The following is a 20,268-nucleotide window of genomic DNA, read 5'->3' as shown; positions in this document are numbered from 1 at the left end:
CCAATATGGCTGAAACTTGGTGTGCGTTCTTTCCAAAGATGCTGCTAACTAAACATGACCTCGATACGCGCCGGTGGTGCCATCTGTCGGACTCTCCACGGACTTGTCAACCGCCCCTCGTATGTACGGACAGGCCAAGACACGTATTCGCTTGCTCTCTTCCACTGAGTGGTTTCCTGGATATCTCTGCGTGTGGCACTTACCGTGTTCTCCTCGTGAGTATAAAGCAATGGAAGTGGGAAGTAATGAGGAGTAGCGGGAAAGGTTGGCACCGAACTTAACGTAAAAAGTGGGAACCGCGTAGCAGACGAAGTGCAGTAATTCTGCTACCTTGTAAGAAAACCAGAAGTTGTTGCACAAAGCAAAGAGGGAAAGCGAGGGCGTATTGATGTACACTTCAATTTTTGGCATCGAACATGCTCTGCCACTTGATTCACCATAACAACTGCAAGTTGCAGCCCTGTGACGAAACGCGCCGCTCTTCTTTGGATCTTCTCTATGTCCTCTGTCAACCCGATCTCATACGGATCCCACACTCATGAGCAATACTCGAGTATAGGTCAAACGAGTGTTTTGTAAGCCACCTCCTTTGTTGATGGACTACATTTTCTAAGGACTCTCCCAATGAATCTCAACCTGGTACCCGCCTTACCAACAATTAATTTTATATGATCATTCCACTTCAAATCGTTCCGTACGCATACTCCCAGGTATTTTACAGAAGTAACTGCTACCAGTGTTTGTTCCGCTATCATATAATCGTACAATAAAGGATCCTTCTTTCTATGTATTCGCAATACATTACATTTGTCTATGTTAAGGGTCAAATGTAATGTATTGCGAATACATAGAAAGAAGGATCCTTTATTGTACGATTATATGATAGCGGAACAAACACTGGTAGCAGTTACTTCTGTAAAATATCTGGGAGTATGCGTACGGAACGATTTGAAGTGCAATGATCATATAAAATTGTTGGTAAGGCGGGTGCGAGGTTGAGATTCATTGGGGGAGTCCTTAGAAAATGTAGTTCATCAACAAAGGAGGTTGCTTACAACACACTCGTTCGACCAATACTTGAGTATTGCTCATCAGTGTGGGTTCCGTACCAGGCCGGGTTGACGGAGGAGATAGAGAAGATCCAAAGAAGAGCGGCGCGTTTCGTCACAGGGTTATTTGGTAATCGTGATAGAGTTACGGAGATGTTTAGCAAACTCGAGTGGCAGACTCTGCAAGAGAGGCGCTCTGCATCGCGGTGTAGCTTGCTCGCCAGGTTTCGAGAGCGTGCTTCTCCCTACTTATACCTCCCAAGGAGATCACGAATGTAAAATTAGAGAGATTCGAGCGCGCACGGAGGCTTTCCGGCAGTCGTTCTTCCCGCGAACCGTACGCGACTGGAACAGGAAAGGGAGGTAATGACTGTGGCACGTAAAGTGCCCTCCGCCACACACCGTTGGGTGGCTTGCGGAGTACAAATGTAGATGGAGATGTAGATATAAGTACAGCGTGACAGTTATTGAACTATAGGGAAAAAACTGTAAATTCGTTACAAACTACGGGGTGCACACACTTTATTCAACATGTAAACGCCACCACACATATTCGGATTTATGTTACCGCATGTTCGAAATACCTGCCGTCGTTGGAGATGATGTGGCGCAGATAAATAGCGAAACTCTGCATAACCCGCTGATGTGTCGGAACATCGACGCTGTAGATGACCTCCTGAATGGCTGTTTCCAGCTCAGCAATGGTTGCTGTACACCTTGTCTTTAATGTAGCCCCACAAAAAGAAGTCGCACGTGTTCAGATCCGGAGAATATGGCGGCCAATCGAGGCCCATGCGAGTGCCCTCTGGGTACCCCAGAGCCAGAATGCTGTCCCAAAGTGCTCCTCCAGAACATCACTCTCCTGCTTCGATGGCGTCGACCTCTGTCCTGCACGAACCACATTTTCTCGATATCAGGGTCGAATTTTTTTACCTCTGTCCTGCACGAACCACATTTTCTCGATATCAGGGTCGAATTTTTTTAAAGTATTTGATATCCTACCCCCCCCCCCTCCCCCCTTTAAAATAGTCTCGGCATTTAGAATTCATAATAATAATAATAGTACACTACTGGCTATTAAAATTGCTACACCACGAAGATGACGTGCTATAGACGCGAAATTTAACCGACAGGAAAAAGATGCTGTGATATGCAAATGATCGGCTTTTCAGAGCATTCACACAAGGCTGGCGCCGGTGGCGACACCTAAAACGTGCTGACATGAGGAAAGTTTCCAACCGATTTCTCACACACAAACAGCGGTTGACCGGCGTTGCCTGGTGAAACGTTATTGTGATGCCTCGTGTAAGGAGGAGAAATGCGTACCATCACGTTTCCGACTTTGATAAAGGTCGGATTGTAGCCTATCGCGATTGCGGTTTATCGTATCGCGACATTGCTGCTCGCGTTGGTCGAGATCCAATGACTGTTAGCAGAATATGGAATCGGTGGGTTCAGGAGGGTAATACGGAACGTCGTGCTGGATCCCAACGGCCTCATATCACTAGCGGTCGAGATGACAGGCATCTTATCCGCATGGCTGTAACGGATCGTGCAGCCACGTCTCGATCCCTGAGTCAACAGATGGGGACGTTTCCAAGACAACAACCATCTGCACGAACAGTTCGACGACGTTTGCAGCAGCACGGACTATCAGCTCGGAGACGCTGCATCACAGGCAGGAGCGCCTGCGATGGTGTACTCGACGACGAACCTGGGTGCACGAATGGCAAAACGTTTTTTTTTTTTTTTTCCGGATGAATCCAGGTTCTGTTTACAGCATCGTGTTGGTCGCATCCGTGTTTGGCGACATCGCGGTGAACGCATATTGTAAGCGTGTATTCCTCATCGCCACACTGGCGTATCATCTGGCGTCATGGTATGGGGTGCCATTGGTTATACGTCTGGGTCACCTCTTGTTCGCATTGACGGCACTTTGAACAGTGGACGTTACATTTCAGATGTGTTACGACCCGTGGGTCTACCCTCCATTCGATCCCTGCGAAACCCTACATTGCAGCAGGATAATGCACGACTGCATGTTGCAGGTCCTGTACGGGCCTTTCTGGATACAGAAATGTTCGACTGCTGCCCTGGCCAGCACATTCTCCAGATCTCTCACCAATTGAAAACGTCTGGCCAACGGTGGCTGAGCAACTGGCTCATCACAATACGCCAGTCACTACTCTTGATGGACTGTGGTATTGTGTTGAAGGTGCATGGGCAGCTGTACCTGTACGCGCCATCCAAACTCTGTTTGAGTCAACGCCCAGGTGTATCGAGGCCGTTATTACGGCCAGAGGTGGTTGTTGTGGATACTGATTTCTGAGGATCTATGCACCCAAATTGCGTGAAAATGTAATCACATGTCAGTTCCAGTATAATATATTTGTCCAATGAATACCCTTTTATCATCCGCATTTCTTCTTGGTGTAGCAATTTTAATGGCCGGTAGTGTAATAAAAACCACTACACAAAAAGGGAGATAAGAGCAACCCAGACAACTACAGAGGAATCTCTCTCCTAGATTGCACATGCAAAATTCTATCCAAGATCCTATATGAAAGAATCAAGGAGCAATTAGAACAGGAGTTAGGGGAATATCAGGGAGGTTTCAGACCATGGAGAAGCTGTGCAGAGCAGATAATCAGTTTAAAATTGGTTATGGCATACTACAAGAAACGGAACAAACCTCTGGCAATAACATTTGTAGATTGTAAGAAGGCAGATGACTGTCTCCACAGACCTCCAGTATTAAAAATTTTAAGATATCTAGGACTCCATCCAAAACTAATTAACATAATACAACTCACTCTTACCAACACCAAATCAAAAGTTAAGTTTAGAGGAGAAATTTCGGAACCATCCCTCATAAAAACAAACTTAAGACAATGTGACTGCCTTTCATCATTACTGTTCCACTGTGCACTGGAATACATAATGAGAGAATGACAGAAGGACAATCCAAAGATGACAGGAATTGGAAGTGCAAAAGATGATATTAGCTTAAACTGCTTGGGATTCGCTGATGATTTTGCTCTCCTAGCCAACACCGTTCAAGAAGCCAGGCAACAAGTGAAATCACTATAAGAAATAGCAGAGGAAGTAGGCCTTAGAATATCATTTGAAAAAAACGGAAATTATGCTATCTGATCTGCCACTTGCAAACAAAATTGCAATAGGAGAGCAGGAAATCAAAACTGTTGATAAATTTGAATATTTAGGCGAAATAATAACATACAATCTAAATGAGCAGCCATCATGGCAGAATAGAATAAAAAAAACTGAACTACGCAAATTACATTACTAAAAGTACATATAACAAAAAAAGCCTATCTATAGATGCAAAATTAAAACACTACAAAACAGTTACACAACCAGAAATAACGAATGCAGCTGAAACTATCTTCAAAACAACTAATTTGGCAGAAATTGACAGAATACTAAAAATAGAAAGAAGAATAATTAGCACATGTATAAATAAAGAGTATAAAAGAAATGGACATTGGAGAACAGGATCAAATGAAACAGTATATAAGAATATAGAACCAGTCATGAGAACGATCAGGAAGAAACGCACCTCATTCTTTGGACATCTGATGAGGACTCCAGAAAACAGAATTAGTAAAAAAATAATACAAAATTTGTGGAATAGCACGAGCGACATTAAATGGATCACAGAAATTAAGGAAGACATAAAAGAACTCCAAATTACAGTAGATGACCTAAAAAGCAAGACAGAGAAAACTAGAATACTGCAAGACCCGCAAACCACACTACAAATGAAAATCAATAAAAGGAGTACAGGAAGAGTGGTCTCATATGAAGGAAGAAAGAAAATATCTGAAAGAATGAAGAAATATTGGGCAGACGGAAGAGCAAAACACCTTTCATATAAGAATAGACTCTAGTAATTATATTACCTAATTATCAAATTAAGTTATTGTTGAGCCAAATTGTATTTTTGGCTAGAGTGGTCCAATGAAGGCCATGAAATAAATAATAATAATAAAAAGCATTGGAGCTGTGGTTCCCGCTGTAAAGGAAACACAGAAAATGAAGGCGGGTAGTTTTGGTCCTGGAGCTGAGCCTTGTGGTAGTGACTCACCGAACATTGTGCCGACGCTGGAGGCGACGCCCCGCGACACGGCGCCCCCTGCGAGGGCGTCCAGGCAGGCGGAGAGCGCACAGGCGCAGGCGGCAGTGCCGATCAGGTACTCCAGCACCATGTTCCAGCCGATCACGAACGCCACCAGCTCGCCCACCGTCACGTACGAGTACATGTAGGCCGAGCCCGTCGTGTGCGGGACCCGCACGCCGAACTCCGCGTAGCACGCGCCTGCGCACACGCAAACACAAATACTGGTCGGTTGGCTGGTCCATTTGGGGGAGGGGACCAAACATAAACACTGGTTGGTTGGTCCATTTAGGGAAGGGGACCAAACATAAACACTGGTTGGTTGGTCCATTTGGGGGAGGGGACCAAACATAAACACTGGTTGGTTGGTCCATTTGGGGAAGGGGACCAAACATAAACACTGGTTGGTTGGTCCATTTGGGAGACAGGACCAAACATAAACACTGGTTGGTTGGTCCATTTGGGAGAGAGGAGCAAACATAAACACTGGTTGGTTGGTTGGTCCATTTGGGGGAGAGGACCAAACATAAACACTGGTCGGTTGGTTGGTCTATTTGGGGGAGAGGAGCAAACATAAACACTGGTCAGTTGGTTGGACCATTTGGGGGAGGGGACCAAACATAAACACTGGTTGGTTGATCCATTTGGGGGAGAGGAGCAAACATAAACACTGGTCGTTTGGCTGGTCCATTTGGGGGAGGGGACGAAACATAAGCACTGGTTGGTTGGTTCATTTGGGGGAGAGGAGCAAACATACTGATCGGTTGGCTGGTCCATTTGGGGGAGGGGGCCAAACATAAACACTGGTTGGTTGGTCCATTTGGGGGCAGAGGAGCAAACATAAACACTGGTTGGTTGGCTGGTCCATTTCGGGGCGGGGCCAAACATAAACACTGGTTGGTTGGTCCATTTGGGGGAGAGGAGCAAACATAAACACTGGTCAGTTGGCTGGTGCATTCTGGGGAGGGGGCCAAACATAAACACTGGTTGGTTGGTTCATTTGGGGGAGAGGACCAAACAGCGTGGTCATCGGTCTCGTCAGATTAGGGAAGGCCGGGGAAGGAAGTCAACCGTGCCCTTTGTAACACCTCGGTTCAGTTTACAGTGATAAAAGCTATAGAAAGCATAATTTAAAATTAAGAATAGAATTTGTAGAGGGGGAAATAGTGTAGAATCAGAGTTCGGTAATCTCAGATCAAAATTATAGTACTGGGTGATCAAAAAATCAGTATAAATTTGAATACTTAATGTAGATAGAGAGGTAACAATAGACACACATGCTTGGAACGACATGGGGTTTTATTAGAACAAAAAAAAAAAAAAACAAAGTATTGCTAGATGCGTGTAAGATGTCTAGCGCGCGTTGTGTGGTGACGATCGTGTGCTCAGCCGCCACTTTCGTCACGCTTGGCCTCCCAGGTCCCCAGACCTCAGTCCGTGCGATTATTGGCTTTGGGGTTACATGAAGTCGCAAGTGTACCGTGATCGGCCGACATCTCTAGGGATGCTGAAAGACAACATCCGACGCCAATGCCTCACCTTAAGTCCGGACATGCTTTACAGTGCTGTTCACAGTATTATTCCTCGACTACAGCTATTGTTGAGGAATGATGGTGGACATATTGAGCATTTCCTGTAAAGAACATCATCTTTGCTTTGTCTTATGCTAATTATTGCTATTCTGATCAGATGAAGCGCCATCTGTCAGACATCTTTTGAACGTTTGTATTTTTTTGGTTCTAATAAAACCCCATGTCATTCCAAGCATGTTTGTCAATTTGTACCTCTCTATCTACATTATTCCGTGATTTATTCAGTTTTCAAATTTATACTGACTTTTTGATCACCCGGTATATCAGCAAGTAAGAACCTTCAACATTGCAGCGTGTCAGCAATCGTTGGTTAATATATTAAAAAACTAAAAACCCGCCTCGATTACGAAACAAGCATCTAGTGTTAACCCAGGTTTCGGAGTAGATAACTACACCTTCTTCAGAACAACAATAAAACCCACAAGTGCCTAAGAAGACCTTTGTCAATGATTAAAAGAACACGATAGCTATACATTTATAAACAAAAAAGAAAAGGAAAACACAAACAGTACATAATTACAAAGTCAAAATCACTACTTAACATAATGGTGTACGCTCCACCTCACACCGGCCTATGTTCCATGGGCCGTGACCCGCCATAAACTGCAGCTACAAACGGTCGCTCACTTACAAGCCTGACCCGCTATCTATGCACATGCGCAAGGCAAGGGAAGTTACTTGAATGCGCATGCGCATACGAATACGAGAATGTTTATTCATGGGTCGGGGCTAAATAGCCCATATATTCCCAACTGTGGATCAACGTACACTCCTGGAAATTGAAATAAGAACACCGTGAATTCATTGTCCCAGGAAGGGGAAACTTTATTGACACATTCCTGGGGTCAGATACATCACATGATCACACTGACAGAACCACAGGCACATAGACACAGGCAACAGAGCATGCACAATGTCGGCACTAGTACAGTGTATATCCACCTTTCGCAGCAATGCAGGCTGCTATTCTCCCATGGAGACGATCGTAGAGATGCTGGATGTAGTCCTGTGGAACGGCTTGCCATGCCATTTCCACCTGGCGCCTCAGTTGGACCAGCGTTCGTGCTGCACGTGCAGACCGCGTGAGACGACGCTTCATCCAGTCCCAAACATGCTCAGTGGGGGACAGATCCGGAGATCTTGCTGGCCAGGGTAGTTGACTTACACCTTCTAGAGCACGTTGGGTGGCACGGGATACATGCGGACGTGCATTGTCCTGTTGGAACAGCACGTTCCCTTGCCGGTCTAGGAATGGTAGAACGATGGGTTCGATGACGGTTTGGATGTACCGTGCACTATTCAGTGTCCCCTCGACGATCACCAGTGGTGTACGGCCAGTGTAGGAGATCGCTCCCCACACCATGATGCCGGGTGTTGGCCCTGTGTGCCTCGGTCGTATGCAGTCCTGATTGTGGCGCTCACCTGCACGGCGCCAAACACGCATACGACCATCATTGGCACCAAGGCAGAAGCGACTCTCATCGCTGAAGACGACACGTCTCCATTCGTCCCTCCATTCACGCCTGTCGCGACACCACTGGAGGCGGGCTGCACGATGTTGGGGCGTGAGCGGAAGACGGGCTAACGGTGTGCGGGACCGTAGCCCAGCTTCATGGAGACGGTTGCGAATGGTCCTCGCCGATACCCCAGGAGCAACAGTGTCCCTAGTTTGCTGGGAAGTGGCGGTGCGGTCCCCTACGGCACTGCGTAGGATCCTACGGTCTTGGCGTGCATCCGTGCGTCGCTGCGGTCCGGTCCCAGGTCGACGGGCACGTGCACCTTCCGCCGACCACTGGCGACAACATCGATGTACTGTGGAGACCTCACGCCCCACGTGTTGAGCAATTCGGCGGTACGTCCACCCGGCCTCCCGCATGCCCACTATACGCCCTCGCTCAAAGTCCGTCAACTGCACATACGGTTCACGTCCACGCTGTCGCGGCATGCTACCAGTGTTAAAGACTGCGATGGAGCTCCGTATGCCACGGCAAACTGGCTGACACTGACGGCGGCGGTGCACAAATGCTGCGCAGCTAGCGCCATTCGACGGCCAACACCGCGGTTCCTGGTGTGTCCGCTGTGCGTGCGTGTGATCATTGCTTGTACAGCCCTCTCGCCGTGTCCGGAGCAAGTATGGTGGGTCTGACACACCGGTGTCAATGTGTTCTTTTTTCCATTTCCAGGAGTGTATATCAAAAAATGGAATGGATAGAATAAGTTACGAGCTAAATAGGAGATGAAACCTAAAAATAGCCGCACACGCTTGCTTATGCTCGGAAGCTGTTCGTCTTCTTTCTTTTATCCTCATTTTCCTTTTACGATGAAGGTGATTTTAGCCCATTGAACACCTCACGTTTTATCGCTATGTCTTTATTACCACGACGTCTTTAGATTACGTCCCCAGCGCCACCCCCCCCCCCCCCCCCCCATAGGCTAACTACTGGCTTTAGTTATAGTTTTTAAGAGTTCCTCCTATTGTCATAGGTTCCTAGCTTAAGCAACTGTGTGCGGTTATTTTTAGGTTTCATCTCCTATTTAGTTCGTCACTTATTCTATCCATTCCATGTTTTGATATACGTTGATCCACGGTTGGGAATATAAATGGGCTATTTAGCCCCGACCCATGAATAAACATTCTCGTATTCGTATGCGCATGCGCATTCAAGTAACTTCCCTTGCCTTGCGCATGTGCATAGATAGCGGGTCAGGCTTGTAAGTGAGCGACCGTTTGTAGCTGCAGTTTATGGCGGGTCACGGCCCATGGAACATAGGCCGGTGTGAGGTGGAGCGTACACCATTATGTTAAGTAGTGATTTAGACTTTGTACTTATGTACTGTTTGTGTTTTCCTTTTCTCTTTGTTTATAAGTGTATAGCTATCGTGTTCTTTTAATCATTGACAAAGGTCTTCTTAGGCACTTGTGGGTTTTATTGTTGTTCTGAAGAAAGTGTAGTTATCTACGCCGAAACCTGGGTTAACACTAGGTGCTTTTTTGGCAATCGAGGCGGGTTTTTAGTTTTTTAATATATCAGCAAGTAGTTTAACTTCTAGACAGTCTCTTCGGGTTTGCTGCCGGATCCTAAAATCAACGTGACTCGATATTTCGGCGATATAACTGGTCGCCATCTTCAGGAAAATGCTGCCTCTGCTGATGAGTCCCGCTGAGAACTGACGCCATGTTTGCAAATCGACGTCCTACCGGGTGTCCAGAAAAGGGCTCCCTGATTTCAAAATTAAATATCTCGAAAACAAAGATCAACAGAGGAGTGCAGTAAACGGTATGTTTATTGTGAAATCTGTAAGAAGTTTATACAGCAGTTTGAAATAATAGTTACAGAAGCTGCTAACAGATGGCGCTGTACGCTGTACAGCTCATATCAGCATACATAAGTGAAAAAATCGTATGAAAACAATCTTTGCAAACAATCACATCACAATGTTTTCAAAATGTTCACCATTGGCACTACACAGGTGGCGCAAACAAAGAATGAAATTCGCCATCACATTTCGTAGTGTCTCGACCGAAATGGATTCACATGCCACAGAGATCGCCGATTCGAGCTCGTCCAGCGTGGCGGGATGCTTCGGGTAGACCGTGTCTTTCACTGCGCCCCACAAAAAAAAGTAACAGGGAGTCAAATCGGCGAATATGGAGGCCAATCCATGCCTGCACCAGTAAATGTGGGATATTCCAAAGCAATGATTCCCGAAGTATTCCTCAAGAAAGCGAAACACTTGTTTGGTCCGATGTGGTCGGGCTCCATCTTGCATAAACCGTTCAGTACCTGGTCGATCCTCTAACGCTCGCTGTGTGGCGACAAATTGTTCCAAAATTGCAACGTAACGTGCACCAGTGACCGTTTCTCGAATGGAAAAAGGGCCAATAATGCCTCTGCTGCATACTGCAGCCCACACACTAACTTTTGGAGAATACAGGGGTGCTTCACACCAATGTGGCTTTTCGGAGCCCCAAAATCGCCAGTTCCGCTTATTCACATATCCATTCAGGTGGAAGTGTGCTTCATCTGTAAACCAGATGCAGCCAACATCAATTCCTTCACTATCAATCATTGTGAGCATCTGATTAGCAAAGGCAACCCTTTGTTGCACAGCTCGTACGGGTATGGCCTGGCGCGTTTGAATTTTGAATGGAAACACGTGTAGGCTCTTTCTCAGTATTTTCTGCGTGCCGGAGCGCTTCAAACCAGTCTCAGATGCAATTCTACGGAAGGATGACATTGGATTTCGCTGAATAATTCCAGAAACTGTGGCGATATTTTCAGGCGTAACTGCGGTTTGCTTGCGGCCAACATGCCCCACTAAATCATCAGTTACGCTGCCTGTTCGTTGAAATTTTGCGAAGAGCGTACGAATGGTTTTTGCATCGGGTCCTTTTGGAACACTAAATCGTGCTCGAAAACTTCGCCTTGTTGCCGTAGGACTCTCTTCTAACCTGTGGTACTCTAGCACCAGAAAAACGCGTTGTCCAATGGAGTACATGGTTTTAATCTGTTCCTTCGGTACGCTAACCTCCTTTCACGTTTCAATGGTGGAACTGATCGCTCTGGGCTTCGGATCACTATTTATACTAGGCATTGCGTATGGCGATTACAGCGCCATCTATTAGCAGCTTTTGTAACTATTATTTCAAACTGCTGTATAAACTTCTTACAGCTTTCGCAATAAACATACCGATTACTGCATTCCTCTATCGATCTTTGTTTTCGAGAAATTTAATTTTGAAATCAGGGAGTCCTTTTCTGGACACCCTGTATGTAATTGGACCGTTAAAGGAATCGTCGTTGTAGCTTTGATATTTCGAGTGGATAATTAAGACTGTGGAGCCTCAACTGGCAATCAACGCGTCTGAGTAAATGCGGCTGTGGCTGGTGCTGCCAGGCGAGGCGACTGTGGCGCCAGCGGTGGCGAGTTCGGAACTCCCTGGGGCAGCCACGCCGGGGACACGTGTGAGGAAGGCCGCGAGGCGGGCCGCCACAGGGCTGCCAACGCAAATTCGTTAGCAACTTGGTGGCACGTCGCCGCACTAGGGACGGCGCGAGTTGGGGGAAGTGCCTGGCGGGGCGCAGCGAAGTTGGCAGCGGCGCGGCTCACACGCGGTTGCCAGCTTCTCTGAACAGTGAAGGTCGGGACCAGTGATGGGCTGAACTGCGATTTTCCGATGTCAGTGATTTCTGTGAATGCTACTTTTCAGTATCTGTTATTCTTAACTGTGATTTGTCGCAGTTAAGAGTCGCAGTTAAGGAACCTAGGTCGTGTATCCCTCCGCCACTGCTACGAGGTGCATTCAAGTTCTAAGGCCTCCGATTTTTTTTCTACTTGACTACTCACCCAAATCGATGAAAATGGCGTTACTTCTCGACGTAATCGCCCTGCAGACGTACACATTTTTCACAACGCTGACGCCACGATTCCATGGCAGCGGCGAAGGCTTCTTTAGGAGTCTGTTTTGAGCACTGGAAAATCGCTGAGGCAATAGCAGCACGGCTGGTGAATGTGCGGCCACGGAGAGTGTCTTTCGTTGTTGGAAAAAGCCAAAAGTCACTAGGAGCCAGGTCAGGTGAGTAGGGATCATGAGGAATCACTTCAAAGTTGTTATCACGAAGAAACTGTTGCGTAACGTTAGCTCGATGTGCGGGTGCGTTGTCTCGGTGAAACAGCACACGCGCAGCCCTTCCCGGACGTTTTTGTCGCAGTGCAGGAAGTAATTTGTTCTTCAAAACATTTTGGTAGGATGAACCTGTTACCGTAGTGCCCTTTGGAAGGCAATGGGTAAGGATTACGCCCTCGCTGTCCCAGAACATGGACACCATCATTTTTTCAGCACTGGAGGTTACCCGAAATTTTTTTGGTGGCGGTGAATCTGTGTGCTTCCATTGAGCTGACTGGCGCTTTGTTTCTGGATTGAAAAATGGCATCCACATTTCATCCATTGTCACAACCGACGAAAAGAAAGTCCTATTCGTGCTGTCGTTGGCGTCAACATTGCTCGGCAAGATGCTACACGGGCAGCCGTGTGGTCGTCCGTCAGCATTCGTGGCACCCACCTGGATGACACTTTTCGCATTTTCAGGTCGTCGTGCAGGATTGTGTGCACAGAACCCACAGAAATGCCAACTCTGGAGGCGATCTGTTCGACAGTCATTCGGCGATCCCCCAAAACAATTCTCTCCACTTTCTCGATCGTGTCGTCAGACCGGCTTGTGCGAGCCCCAGGTTGTTTCGGTTTGTTGTCACACGATGTTCTGCCTTCATTAAACTGTCGCACCCACGAACACACTTTCGACACATCCATAACTCCGTCACCACATGTCTCCTTCAGCTGTCGATGAATTTCAATTGGTTTCACACCACGCAAATTCAGAAAACGAATGATTGCACGCTGTTCAAGTAAGGAAAACGTCGCCATTTTAAGTATTTAAAACAGTTCTCATTCTCGCCGCTGGCGGTAAAATTCCATCTGCCGTACGGCGCTGCCATTTCTGGGACGGATTGACAATGAACACGGCCTCATTTTAAAACAATGCGCATGTTTCTATCTCTTTCCAGTCCGGGGAAAAAAAATCGGACGCCTTAGAACTTGAATGCACCTCATATTTCTGCGACTTCTGCTACTTCTGCGACTTCTGCGATTTCTGTGACTCCTGCTATTTCTGGTACTTACCACCGTATGAAAAAGCTACATCTGTCCATACAGAAAATTGCATCTCAACAAACCTGTCATTGGTAAGTATGTTTTACGTTTGTTCTTCCGTTGGCTTTATTTTTGTATTAAAGAAACAATTGTGAAAATATTAATAGTGTAATTAATCTGTGAGTAGCCATACAGTACCGTAATAATTCGTGTTTAGAAAATGAATTCTAACATATTGTTATGTTCACAGGTACCAGAACTACATTTCAGTCACTCAGTAAAGTGATAACCCAAAATATCATTGTCAACAGATCTGGAGAAATTGCCACTGCATCTTTAGACTGTTTTCGTCAGACAAGACGTTATTTTCTAAGTGTTTCGATGGACTTAATTACTTGAGTGAGATCGTTCTTGCAAATGTGAAATATACCCCATTGAGTGACTTTCATTACAGCAAATATTAGCAATCTACTCTGTCAATTATATTGCTTGTAATTAGTGACAGCAAAAATTTTTTAATAATCCTTGTGATTTTCCAGACACAGTTCTAACTCTGACTACTGGTTGCTGTACGTATCTATCCACATCAAGGCTGTTGGGAGAGACTAGTGAAGATTCAAGACAGCTCTTAGAGGATTTGCAGTTTAAAAGTGACATAATTGTGAAATAAGTGTGCAGATGAGTGATTAAACTGTGTTTTATTGAAGTTGTTGTGCGATTTTAAAGGAGTAATAAATGTTAAATACAGTGAGTGAATAATGAAAATCTCATTTTCCACATGTTAAGCCGTCCTATACCCGTAATTTTCCGCCACTTATTTACTGGTAAACACTTGTTGGAGAGTGACATATCGCCCCCCCCCCCCCCCATTCTCCATAATCTTGGCGTGACACGGACCTGTAACATATCCCAAAGTCTACAATATGCATTTGAGGCTGTTGATATGAAAGTGGGAAGTAGAGATCTTCCAGTTAAATCAGGAATAGTTTAAGTGCAGTACTTTAAAGTAACACAGGAAAAGCTTACTTATATAGGTGGTAGTAGTGTTGGCAAAAAGTTCTTGTGGTGGATTTCCCATGTAGAACACCAGGTGTAAAACTTTTCTCCCAAGTCTTGAACTGTGTCAGAACAAAAGTGAGGCATTCATATGACTCAATAATACTGTTTTCATTTCACTACACTTATACAGATGTCTGAGTTCTGGTGTGTTAACATTCCAAAGTCCTGTAGGCATGTGGAGTATTAACCAAAACTGTCATATTGGAAGCAGAATCAAACACATTTGTTACGTTACTTGATATTTTAAGGAGAAAAAGGCAATGTTGCTTCTTGCTAATATAATACATTCAGAGTCACAGCTGTGTCAGACCAACCATAACTGATGCTGAATGTGCATGTCGTCATGTAACATGAAGGGCTTATTTCAATAGTGGTACAAGTCCATTACCTCAAGCCATATGAAACTTCCTGGCAGATTAAAACTGTGTGCCCGACCGAGACTCAAACTCGGGACCTTTGCTTTTCATGGCAAAGGTCCCGAGTTCGAGTCTTGGTCGGGCACAGAGTTTTAATCTGCCAGGAAGTTTCATATCAGCACACACTCCGCTGCAGAGTGAAAATCTCATTCTGGAAGAAGCCATTTGCTTGAATATTTCTGATACCTCAACTGCAGATTTTTCAGCGCTCATTTAACTTTACGACTCTGTATCTCAAAATGAACAAATGGCTCTAAATGGCTCTGAGCACTATGGGACTTAACTGCTGAGGTCATCAGTCCCCTAGAACTTAGAACTACTTAAACCTAACTAACCTACAGACATCACACACATCCATGCCCGAGGCAGGATCCGAACCTGCGACCGTAGCAGTCCTGCGGTTCCGGACTGAGGCGCCTAGAACCGCACAGCCACCTCGGCCGGCCAAAATGAACTAAAATGGATTTGTACCACTATTGAAATCCCTTCATATGCACACACAGTACATCGATCTCGTGAGGCACAAGGCTCTCATAACGAAGTACGTACGTCGTCAACAGATGGCACTAGGAAAGGAATGTTAACTGCGCTTTTTAGTTGCTACTTGCGACTCTTAGTTGCGATTTGTCACAGAAATCGCAATTTGACTCGGTAGCGAATAGCGTAGTATGAACTTTGCTCAACAGATGGCACTGCTAACTGCGCTTTTTAGTTGCTACTTGCTACTCTTAGTTGCGATTTGTCACAGAAATCGCAATTTGACTCGGTAGCGAAAAGCGTAGTATGAACTTTGCTCAACAGATGGCACTGCTAATTGCGCTTTTTAGTTGCTAATTGCGACTCTTAGTTGCGATTTGTCACAGAAATCGCAATTTGACTCGGTAGCGAATAGCGTAGTATGAACTTTGCTCAACAGATGGCACTGCTAATTGCACTTTTTAGTTGCTACTAGCGACTCTTAGTTGCGACTTGTCACGGAAATCGCAGTTGCACTCGACAGCGTGTTGCAGAGATGAGCGTAGTACGAACTTTGGCCAACAGATGGCACTGTTAACTGCGCTTTTTAATTGCTACTTGCGACTTCAAGCCGCGACTTGTCACTGAAATCGCAGAAAGCCGTACGGAATTCGGCCAACAGATGGCTCACGGCGTTGTATGGGAAGTGCTACTTGCGACTGCTAACTGTGACTGAAATCGCAGTTAGATTTTGTAAAGTTGTTATTGTGATATCTGTGACTTCTCAATCACTGTCATTTCTAACAGATACGCGACTTCCTGCCCGCCACTAGTCGGGACACACTTCCGGGCCGTGTCAGGGCTGAGCGTGGGACGAGTGACGGCCATGCTCCAGTCTGTTCCTGCAGGGGCCACACATGACCGGGGCACGTCCGTGTCTCTGTTGTTCCTTGTACTTTTGGACAAAATGGGAGTTTCCAAACTTCACTGGATCTTTAGATGGAAAGCACGTTACAATACAGGCTCCAAACAACTCAGGAAGTCTCTATTGGAATTACAAACAAATATATTACATTGTGCTTTTTGCTCTGGTTGACCCATGCTATAATTTTATTGCAGTAGACGTGGGAGCAGACGGAATTCTGATGGAGGCATTCTAGTAAATTCAAACCTTGGAAAGTCATTGGAAAACAATACGCTTAGCGTCCCAAAGAGTAAGACTTTACCCGGAACTGATGTTGAACTTCCAATGGTAATTGTAGGTGATGAAGCTTTCCCTCTCAAAACATACTTGATGCGACCATATCCTGGCAGGAACTTAACAAATGACAAGGCTATATTTAATTATCGTTTGAGTCGGGCAAGAAGAATATCTGAACATGCATTCGGTATACTGCAAGAGAAGTTTCGAATATTTAGAAGAATGCTTCAGGGAGATCCTAATAACCTTACAATGATTGTGACGGCTGCGTGTGTACTGTGTACAACTTTATTCGAAAAATGGAAGGTTGTAGGGTGCCCGAACATAGGATGGATCAAAAGGAAACTGCTGAGGGATCCGGAAGATCATCAAATCTTCGAAACCTACCTCGAATTCGTGAGAGATCAACAAATGCTGCATTTACTGAACGAGAACAACTCAAAAAATTCCTGAATTCTCCACAAGGGACTGTGGAATGGCAAGAAAATGTCGCCTTGGCGATGTAAAGGTGCGTTTACACTGCGATTTGTATCGGCACATGTGTGAGATACATGTATATGCGACTTTGCGACATGTATCGCGACTTGTATGAGTTGACAAGTATCAACCTCATACATGTATGAGCGTGCGTTTACACTGATTGATATGTATCACTGTGCGATAGCTTCCGACGACGATTTGGAAGTTGTCACATTTTTATGTGCTGATACACTTGCTCTTTTGGAAGATGATAGGAGGAAAAGGCGGAGGAAGCGTAGATGGTGGCACAGAGAGTTTCTCGCGAATTAACGCTAGAGGATGGCGCATATTTTAGAAATTATGTTAGGATGAGTATGGAGGATTTCCGCGGTTTGTTATCACTTGTGGCTCCTCTTGTGTCCAAAACCAACACAAACTTTCGGGAAGCGATTCCACCAGAGGATAAGTTGGCAGTAACACTCCGTTTTTTAGCCACTGGGGATTCCTCGTAAAACGAAGATTTCATGACAAAACATTTGCATTGTCGCGCGATTGCTAATGCCAACGTCTCACACACGATTGTCGGCATCCGTTGTCAACATTATCACGCGAGGCCGCCGGAATAACAGCAAAACATTGATATACGTGCCAGATGCATGAAAAAATTATATAATGTATTACACACTCTGATATATATTAAACTTTTACCTTCACTTCTTGGGATAAAACTTGCACAATGGCCTCGCAAACATGAAGAATAATGTTGCATATGGCACTTTTTGATATTCAATGCAGATACATTAACGTCGAAACGACAGTCGGCACCTTCAAAACTCAAACAGCCGCCAAAGAGCCTGGTACTACGCATGCGCTAATCGTCGAAATAAGCGGCAGTCGACAAGGCGACAGGAAATGATAGTACTGCGCATGCGCGAGTTCTTCAAATGTCGCTCATACATGTCGCGTATATGGCCAAAAAGCGATATACAAAATGTATACGCGACATGTATGAGCTCGAGGGTCCGCATACAAGTTCCGTGAATTTTTGTATGAGGTGATGTATCGCGACATGTCAAATTGACATGTCGCTCATACATGTCGCGATACATGTATCCCAGTGTAAACGTACCTTAACGATGACATAAACCAAACATCTGTTGGTAAAATGAAAAGTAAATAAATATCTTTCTGGTATTAAAGCTTGTACAGTTTTTATCTTACCTTTGGCTTGTAGATCTGTTGCAATTGTCTTCCAAACCCTGTCTTTGCACTCGATATTCCTGCAGTTTTCACTTCCCTGATCGTAAAGAACAGGAAACTTACGAACTTCTTCTATTAGTCGTTCCACATGCGTGTTTTGTACACAGAACAGCCTTGCGCAGTCGCACAGCTCACAAGACAACTCCACCGTCACGCCTTGTCCGTCACGTGAAACATTAAACACGGCGAATCCCGCCCGGCCCGTTGACTTCCCCCGTGCACGGCCCGGTGAAGTGGGGCCCGCTACGCCACATTTGTTTTAATGACGTATTTCGTTGTCCGGGTGACGGCCGATACTCGGACGTGGCTCTGCACGGACACGGTCTGGACATGTGTGTCCCGACCTTGAAGTCAGCTGGCTGAGGACGGAGCGTCTTCACACGGGACGTGAAGCCGGACGTGGACGAAGAGCCGGGCCGAGTTTTGTGACGCCGCAACTGGGAATATATCGTCGCGGAGCACTCCCAGTCGTGAAGGGCAGGATCTGATGCGTCAGAAGTTCGTTTCACGGAAAGGAAATGGCCATCGAGATGGAAGATGACTTGGTAAGTCACAAACACTATAAGGAAAATGGAGTACTCACATAAGACTAAGTATGGAAAGTTTGTTAAAAATCAAAATTGGCAGTAGTGACACGTCTGGAGTAAACCTAAACAAGGGAAGACTACTGTAAGATGCTATGGCTGCAGGTTCGAATCCTGCCTTGGGCATGGTTGTGTGTGATGTTCTTAGGTTAGTTAGCTTTAATTAGTTCTATGTCTAGGGGACTGATGACCTCAGACGTTAAGTCCCATAGTGCTCAGAGCCATTTGAACCATTTGACCCACTGTAAGACATGTATATTGTCAAACCACAATTTATGAAAGATGTTTATATTTTATTAATAGGATTAAGTAGGAATAATGAATATTTCTCATTTCGGAAATAACTGTGGTAGCAGGGAATGTCTGCACCGAAGTATTGTTGGCAGGAGAGACCGCACATTGATATAATTTTAAAAAGGGCGGGAGAGACCGCGTATTGATACATTTTAAGAAAAGAGCGGGAAAGATCGCGCATTGATACATTTTGTAATGGTAGCAGGGATTGTCTGCACCACAAAGCATTGTTGGCAGGAGAGACCGTACTTTAGAGTTCGTAGGAAGTGAGTAGTAAGCGAGATGTGAAGCGAGTCGGTAGCAGGTCTGAAGCGAGAGGTTGAGAGGAGCGGTGTGCCTGCCAGCCACCAGCTGTGATTTACGAGAGATTATGAACGGGTGTTCAGAGACACCAGCTAACTACACTGCTGGCCACCATAAATGCAACACCAAGAAAGACAAGAGGTAGCACAACAAGGTTTATTTTGTAGATAACATGTTGACCAAGTATCAAATGATTACGTTTACAGACGTCTGTGACATGTGGTTCCTGCCAGAATCAGTAGCCAGAGTAGCCGCCATTGTTGGAGATCACCGCTGCCACACGTCTCGGCATTGAGTCAAAGAGACGTTGGATGTGTTCCTGGGGTAAAGCAGCCCAAGCAGCTTCCACACGTTGCCAAAGATCATCTGGTGTGGCAGCTGGGGATGTAATCTGGGTCACTCGTTGAGCAATCGTGGACCACATGTTTTCTATCGGTGAAAAATCCGGAGAGCGAGCCGGCCAGGGAAGCAATTCAATCTGGTTATTGCCGAAGAACCTTTGGACAATGCGTGCCACGTGTGGTCGCGCATTATCCTGTTGAAATATGGCTGCGGCCGAGCCCTGAAGGTAAGGAAGGACAACTGGCTCCAGCACCTCGGATATGTAGCGCCGGCTATTTAAAGTACCGGCAATGTGTACTAGAGGCGTGCAAGAGTAATATCCAATACCGCCCCATACCATAATACCCGGTGCAAGACCAGTGTGGCGGTGCATAATGCAGCTGTCCAGCATCCTCTCTCCACGGTGTCTCCATACTCGAATCCGACCATCTTGGTGCTGCAGACAGAAGCGTGCCTCGTCAGT

General features: G+C 45.7%; 1 protein-coding gene across 1 annotated transcript in view; it reads right to left on the bottom strand.

Moving 5' to 3' along the window:
* The window catches only part of LOC126213052 (probable cationic amino acid transporter), a 717,466-nt gene that overhangs the window by 203,791 nt on the left and 493,407 nt on the right, over positions 1–20,268 (bottom strand). Inside the window, exon 4 of the mRNA XM_049940623.1 lies at positions 5,158–5,388. Within this exon, the coding sequence (XP_049796580.1) occupies positions 5,158–5,388 (231 nt within the window). The remainder of the gene's footprint in view (positions 1–5,157; positions 5,389–20,268) is intronic.

The sequence above is a fragment of the Schistocerca nitens genome, chromosome 11 (genome assembly GCF_023898315.1).
Source record: "Schistocerca nitens isolate TAMUIC-IGC-003100 chromosome 11, iqSchNite1.1, whole genome shotgun sequence".
NCBI classification, from domain to species: Eukaryota; Metazoa; Arthropoda; class Insecta; order Orthoptera; family Acrididae; genus Schistocerca; species Schistocerca nitens.
The sequence above is the reverse complement of the archived record's forward strand: the minus strand, read 5'-3'. Positions and strand labels throughout refer to the sequence as shown.